At 40.4% G+C, this 7,500-nt stretch overlaps 2 protein-coding genes across 2 annotated transcripts in view; one reads left to right on the forward strand and one right to left on the reverse strand.

Moving 5' to 3' along the window:
* LOC138000418 (uncharacterized) overlaps positions 1-2,954 on the forward strand; it is an 8,169-nt gene extending 5,215 nt beyond the window's left edge. The window contains exons 5-6 of the mRNA XM_068846822.1: positions 1-3; positions 2,374-2,954. The exon at positions 1-3 is cut by the window's left edge and continues 242 nt beyond it. Coding sequence (XP_068702923.1) covers positions 1-3; positions 2,374-2,742 — 372 coding nt within the window. The 3' untranslated portion in view covers positions 2,743-2,954. The remainder of the gene's footprint in view (positions 4-2,373) is intronic.
* Positions 2,955-7,422: 4,468 nt separating this feature from the next.
* LOC138000413 (uncharacterized) overlaps positions 7,423-7,500 on the reverse strand; it is a 43,777-nt gene continuing 43,699 nt past the window's right edge. The window contains exon 7 of the mRNA XM_068846813.1: positions 7,423-7,500. This exon is cut by the window's right edge and continues 529 nt beyond it. The gene's annotated coding sequence lies outside the window, so the exon portion shown is untranslated.

Raw genomic sequence — 7,500 nt, forward strand, 5'->3', positions numbered from 1 at the left:
TTAGTATGTTGCTTGCTTACCTGTAGTATTAGTATAGATAATCGTATGGGGCCAAGGAAAATTAAGAATTATTTTCGCGAGTGATTTCAAAGTCTTGATAAAATTTCGAGACTTTGAAAAAAGGAGTGAAAATAAATCTTAATATTACGAGGAACCCATACGATTACTTGTTTATACTTTTAAGGGCCAAATTTTAAACTTCGTAATAATCATAACCAAGCCAACGAACTAGCTATATTCTAGTAGCATTTTAGGTAGCGTTTACAAGGTCATTGGTTCACTTTTAACCGCATCGCTTTTGATGCGGTTGCGTTTTCCGTTTACACGGCACCGGCCGGGTTCGTTATCATGTTGAAAGCGGATTGTTTTGAAAAAACGTTGTCAAAAGTCGAGCTTTTGGCAAACAATACGTGGCTTTGATTTATCGCTTGATTCTTTTTTTTTTATTTCTCATGTATTTCTTCCACCTTATGAGGAAAATTCTTTCCAGATCTTCCAACTCTGCCCTGAAACGATCCAATTATATATGTCTTTTTATTTCTGCTGAACCGACTTCCAAGCCGCATTCATTGTCGTTTTGATGACTTCATATTCATTAGTAACTAGTAAAAGGAATTCTACTTTGTCATCCGTTCATGTAAATTGTGTAACTTCCTAGAACAATTTGGCGGAGGACACGTTCCCAGATCCCATTCGTCAGTAATGGCGCCTGGGAACGAGACCGGCGTGACGTTAACACTCCGAAAACGGTTACTTTAGCTGCGTGTATGTTGCAGGTAAAATCCGTTCTCAGGTTGAGTCCGTTTTCACCAAGCGGCATTTTACCTAGTTTGCATATGCACTCGACCCAACTTAGAACCCCGTCAAAAGCATTGAAAACACCTATATACCTTCCCTCCTCAAGCTCTGTCTTACGCATTTCAACTCATCATCTTCTTAATGTTTGGTATCATCTTATCGGTTTTTGCATTCATGCACTTTTTAATTCAGTCTCAACGTTACAACACAGCGAGGGAACAAAGAACTGTTCTATGCACTTACCAGTATTCGAACTTACACCCTCCAGACCTGTAGTCCTGTGTCTTCACTTCTACCGGCAACTGCGATGGACATGCTCAAACCAACATAGTTCTTTTATCTATATCTGTGTATAATAGACCTTATTCATAAATGGCGGTCACATTTATAATTCTTTTGTCCACGCGCAAATTAGCCTACCAAGCCTCATTTTAGAGCAAGAAATCTTTTCAATTCACTCTATGGTATCGAGGCTTGGTAGGCTAATTTGCACTTCGACAAAAGAATTATAAATTGACCACCATTTATGAATAAGGTCTATAACGTAAAACTAATTCTAACCTGACCATAATTTTTATCTAGGCTTAAGGTCGCAACCCCAATGGCCCCAAAGGTCCACATCTTGGTAAACTACGTTTAATATTCATTAGTTAAAAATGATTACAATTACTGAATTTACTGGCAAACTACTTTAATTTACTGGGCTAAGAACACCGCATTAATTTAGGCTCCAATAAGTTTCTTCAATCCATCTGAGTGCGTACTCAACCTAGGAAAAATGAGCATCACCAATTTAACCTGGGTTAATTTAAAAGGGATTCAATCTGAAAACGGATTTTACCGGCAATATATACACTTCCGGAAACCGCATCGCTTTCAACGCGATTTCGCAGTCTTAAAACCGTGTCGAATCGAAAACGTGTTCGTGTAAACGGTGTAAACGTAGCTTCCGTACGGCCATAGTTAGTAACTATGGTACTGCCCTATAGCTTCGTGGTTGAGAATCCCAACTAGTACTTAGAGTCTTAGGTTCGACTCTTGTTAAGGAGCATAACGATTTTGTCACAGAATCCCCAGGTCAACATGGCGAAATCTATGCTTTGTTCCTTTTGGCAAATTAAGTACTAGAAACAAGGAAAGGTTACGTTTATACAAACGATGGCCGTGTAGCACTTATATTTTTAAACAGAGTTAACTGAATAGAGTGAAGTGTAACGTGAAGTGCTGGATTTCTATCCCATATGAACCATGTGAGCGGTAGCCCTACTGATGAAACTAAGCCCACACAAGGACAGAGAAAAACTCTGACCAGGGTGGGAATTGAACCCACGACCTTCGGGTTAGATCTCCGCGGTTCTACCGACTGAGCTACAAGGTCTGACGGGAGCAGGCCGTGGGAACTTAAGATGTTAAAGTCACGGCAATGAACATGTACAAGTACAAGGAAAGGTTACGTTTATTCAAACGTTGGCCGTGTAGCACTTATATTTTTAAACAGAGTTAACTGAATGGAGTGTAGTGTAATTACTAGAAACTTTGACAAAACGAAATCTGATTTTTTTCCCTGTTAATTAGTTTACAGAAATCATGTTCGTCGACCACCAGACTGGTAAAAAAGCTTATTTCAAGCGAAAATCCAACCTCTCAGTTAAAGCCGCAGCTCAGTATGGTGAGACTGGAAGTGCTTTAGGATTGTGGGATGCCGTAGGAGCCTCTACTGCCTACTCCTACCAGCTGTTGATCTGCGACCATTCCTTCTACACTGGCTTCTTTGTGTCTGGTCTTACTCGTAATTGTTACAAGCAGTGTAACAGTTGGTGTGGTGATACGTCATCGCCGTACTTCCGCACCGCCTCCACCCATTCAGGTTACAAAGGCGTGGCCTTCAACGCCAACGGTCACCAACCCGTCAGCCCCAGGCTGATGAACGTCGGGTTGCGCTAATTAGTGACGCCTACTTCATTTTTCTAAGGGTTTCATGATATAGCCGCGAACTACGGTTTAAATTTCAATAAACAAGTAACGACAACTGTAGATACTGAAATCAAGTCATCTGAGAGACCTGTTATGAGATCATGTGATTCACAACCTAGTAAAATTAGTTTGCAATTCAGACTTGCACTTTCAAGAAGGTGTCGGTTAAATAAAGTGATTTCAAAAGAATCATTAGTTTTAGTTTGACGGGCGTATGATTTGCTTATCCTTCCTAAACATTCAGATCTAGATTTCAAGGTTCCTTACGTTTCGCTCTTTCATCGACTTATGCCCATTTTATTGGCCGAATGTTTAGATAGACTGATTTGAACAAGGTCCCCTCACCGTCCGACCCGTCAACCCTATTGGGATTGATATTGGTGGGTTTCCCATAAAAAAATATCGCCTTTCAATCTCATCATCGGCTGTTCTAGTCAAAACGTCTATAACTAGAAGTTTGCTCATGAGCCCTGAATGTCTAGTATCTTCGAGTGATTATAAGGTTAAGAAAAGACAATATACCCGACGTTTTGTCCGAGGTAGTTTTAAGGCTAGTATGTACCCTACTTCAAGTATTAAGGTGGCTCAAACGAGTTTCACGAATTTGGAGGAAATGTTCTATTCAAAGGATTATCACTACAACACTGCTTCATGCAACGGCAAAGGTACCAAATGAAACGACAATAATTGCTCAGCAAGGTTCATTCATTAATGTGACATTTAAAAACGCCCTCCCCATACATTTTTTGTCCTTCGACTTTCTATAAAACGAACTCAGTGACCCCCTTGCATTTTTTGTTTCTGGAATGTAATTAGCAGGCTAAATAGAGGATATTACATGGCCGCGCGGGGATACGAATTTTATCTTCGAGCGCTGCAAGTATCTCTCACGAGTGAGCGAAGCGAACGAGTGAGAGATACTTTCAGCAAGAGAAGATAAAATTCGTATCCCTGTTCTGTTTTTTATATAGATATTGAATAAATATGTCGAGATTTAAAACAACTTGTTTTATTCATTTTCGAAATGATGAAAAAGTCGTCATCAACCGCTAAAACACGCATGTTGTGTAAGATGAAACAAGATATGAAAGTTATGAAAAGCAAATCATGATAATGTCAAATTTTGCAATAAAAATGTTAATGTAGTAGAGAAGAATTATATTAAAGCACAAAAGTATCTCATAATAAAGAGAAAGCTCGCGTTTTATTGGCTAATCGTGTTGGTTACCATGACTACACCTATATCCTCACATGTGAAAGATAAAAATGATATGTTCACTGCGCGCGGTAAAGATATGATATTTTAGTAAAAGGAGAAATCCTGGTATTTCATCAATATCTTTATAAAATAATAAAATTCAGTACAAAGTTAAAATTCTCTGGAGCGGACTCAGAGCCACCTTAAAATTGTTCAATTGTGAAGGTGTCTGAATCCGCTCCGCGGCCCACGCTCCTTTAAACCATGCCGACGGAATCCTTTTATCTCAAACATTCAATTTATTGAAACGAAAGGACGCGAAAAGCGAATATAGAAAGGACTTAGCTAAACAGTGATGAAGACACTGGGACAAATGTCGACACATGCGTTGGATCTTGAATCGGAACTTGGTAAGTCGGATTCATCATTCTTCAAACTAGAGCAGCAACAAACGATGATAAATAACATGTTGGATTACAAGACCTCCGTTTTCAGTGTCCACTAACTTCATCATTGAGAAAAGAGGACTTCCAAGCCAGATTTGGACAACTTTCTGCTTGAAAGTATTTGTCTCTAACTGAGACAGGACTCGGAGTTGTTGATGGATGAGTTATTTGTCAAAGCCGATTTGCTTTTGCAAGCGAAATTAAGGGGTTTCTTGAGCAGTTGAGCATTTTAAAGGAAGGAGAGAGGGAGGAGATGTGCTCAGCGATGTTGTGTTGTCGTTTACTCTTCAAACTGTTTGTCATTCATTCAAGTCGACTCACCGAAAATCCGTGCGCAATGTGAACACTGTTATTGCCATTTTTGAAGCTTTCCAATGCAGTAGGGACCGGCTAAGTTATAGCCGCCGTTTCAACAACCATGCATGCGCCCCCTCCCCCATAGACTCTCAGACACGCCACTTGCGGTCTGGACCCTAATGAGCAGAGGAATTGAGCCTCACCATTTTAGTTAACGATGATGTCGCACTCAATTAGTAGGTAGTAAACTGGCTATCTAGAACAAGGAAGAATTACATTTTTGCAAACGTTGGCTGTGTAGCACTTATATTTGAACAGACTTAACTGATTAGATTATAATGTGAAGAGCTAGGTTTCTACCCCATATAAACCATGTGAGCGTTAGCCCTACTAACCATTTCCGTTCAGTTATCATCGGACCATTATCAGCATCTTTTTGTTTTCTTTTTTTTGGTATGGTACGTATTGGAAAGCCAGAACATTAACGCATGCGCTGACGAATGTTTGCACAAAAGAAAAAAACGCAGTACCTTCAGACATGGCGCTGGAGCGTCGTACCAAACGATTCATCCCGGGATTTCGGTTCGTGCGATCGCTTTTGGACGCAGTTGGCCCTTCGCTGCTTTCTGCTACCGACCTCGCCTCCCGGTACGGCATTGATGGAGAGATATGGCGGCCCCTAAACCTTATGAGATAAATTCCACGCCTACTCACAGCTCAGGACCGCCCTTGTTAACTTTACGTACTAAGAATTCGATCGCCTAAATATTCAAGACAAAAGTCATTTTATGTGTCATATGGTAGGCACTGGAGTCGCGGATGAAAAAAGTGTACGCACGCGCCCTGCTAAAGGTAACATACGTGCAATGCATAAACTTTATTTCATCTCGAATTTCAGAATAAGTACAAGCAGGGCTAATATCTTCGAGACATTACATTTACAGCAAAAATACATAGCATCTACAGATACATAACTAAATACACAAAATTTAAGGACATTTTAATTAAAAAGAAAAGCCGCTGTAAACTCAGTGGTACAGATAAAATCAGTTAGCGCATTCCGCAACTTAGCTGATACGTAAGAAAAATAACTAAGACCATAATTGGTTGTTCTGAGTTTATTGAGGGGCAGAATGGAATTTCCGCGGAGATCATGATCGAGAAGGATTAAGACTGTAGAGAACATGTATTTTTCGTATACAATAGCAGGAAAATTGTGAAAAGACAGACTTCTATACAGTAGTAATATGAGGAAACTGTGAGGAAACTATGTGCTTATAGGCATATAGTGATGTAGACTTTGACTTTAGTGGTAAGAGGGCAGGTAACCTGCAAATGTAAATCTAAATATTATACCATTTCCTTGACAAGAAATCACGAAAGGCCAGTTTTTTCCTACGAGGATAACAGCGGGAAGAGCACTACTTTGTCGCGAATTTTCCATGATAAAAGCTTGTTCAGAAATCAAAGTCTAAGTTAACAACACACACCAGGGCTCCTCTTTCGTAGCTGGCTAGAAAGTTTCTTCTCGCTTTTTCCTCCGGCCGCGCTTCAGCCATTTCATGAGGACCAATCTCCTGCTTCTCAAGTCGCCTTGTTTATGCCCAAAAAGAATTCTGGGTAATTCTGCCATTCCATGACAAGGGAAGACCCCCGATTCTCATTTCATAGATATGCATGGTACTGTAAGAAGCCAATTACCTTGATAGCTCATAGCCCATAAGTGTCGTGTGAATCGTGTGAATCGTGTGAATCATGCGAGGAGCACTACCGCCACGTTGATTTCCCGCAAATATATAGTGCTGGCCGTCCTAAAAATAGGGGCGGCATTTCATCGCAGATCGAGACTTCTGAATTATGGACTGCTGGTATTGTAGAGTTGCTTGTGGCAATAATAACTTCAGGGATCAATCACCATGCATCACAAATCTCTTCCATGACTTCGGTATCGACCATTGCCGTTATTTGTTTATTGAAAATTTCACGCTAGTTCCAGGCTATATTCTGAAATCCTCAGAAAAAAAGGAAGAATGCGCCTTTTCTCATCACCCTAGGGTTGACGGATCGGTGACCGTTGGCGTTCACGCCTTTGTAAGCTGAACTGGTCGAGGAGGTGTGGAAGTATGGCGATCTCGTAACACATTGCATCGTTACATTGCACACAAATCGACCATGTTTTTTTTTTTTTTGTTCCTTTCTTCCCATACACCTCCTTGCCTACTACATGATGCAGATGCACGAAATGTCTCTAGGTCATTAAGTCATGTATTATACAGCAAAACCTGGTTTTAAAAGGTTACGGAGAAGAAGTCTCGGGTTTCTTGTCTCTTCTTAACCTTGTAATGACTCGAAGATGTTAGACACTCAGGCCTCATGAGGAAACTTCTAGTTATAAACTTCTTGAATAGAACAGCCTTTAATTAATAAGAATCAAAGGCCAGATATTTATCGCTGAGCATGGATTTGAGGTAAACCAACCAATATATATTAATCCCCGGGGGGTTGGCAGGTCGGTGAAGCCGGGACCTTGTTAACACGCGGGTTTGTCGGACGGGAAAGGTAGGTGAGAGCACCTTGTTCAGTTGACGGGTGGGTGAGGGGACCCTAGCTATTGAGATTAGTCTCTCTAAACATGAACATAAATAGGTGAAAGAGCAAAACGTAAGGAATGTTTAGGATAAGTAGATCATGCCAAACCAAAACTGATGATTCTTTTGAAATTACTTTATTTACCCGACACCTTATAGAAAAGGAAAGTCTCAATTGCAAACTAATTTTTCTAGGTTC

Source organism: Montipora foliosa, chromosome 4 (genome assembly GCF_036669935.1).
Source record: "Montipora foliosa isolate CH-2021 chromosome 4, ASM3666993v2, whole genome shotgun sequence".
Classification (NCBI taxonomy): Eukaryota; Metazoa; Cnidaria; class Anthozoa; order Scleractinia; family Acroporidae; genus Montipora; species Montipora foliosa.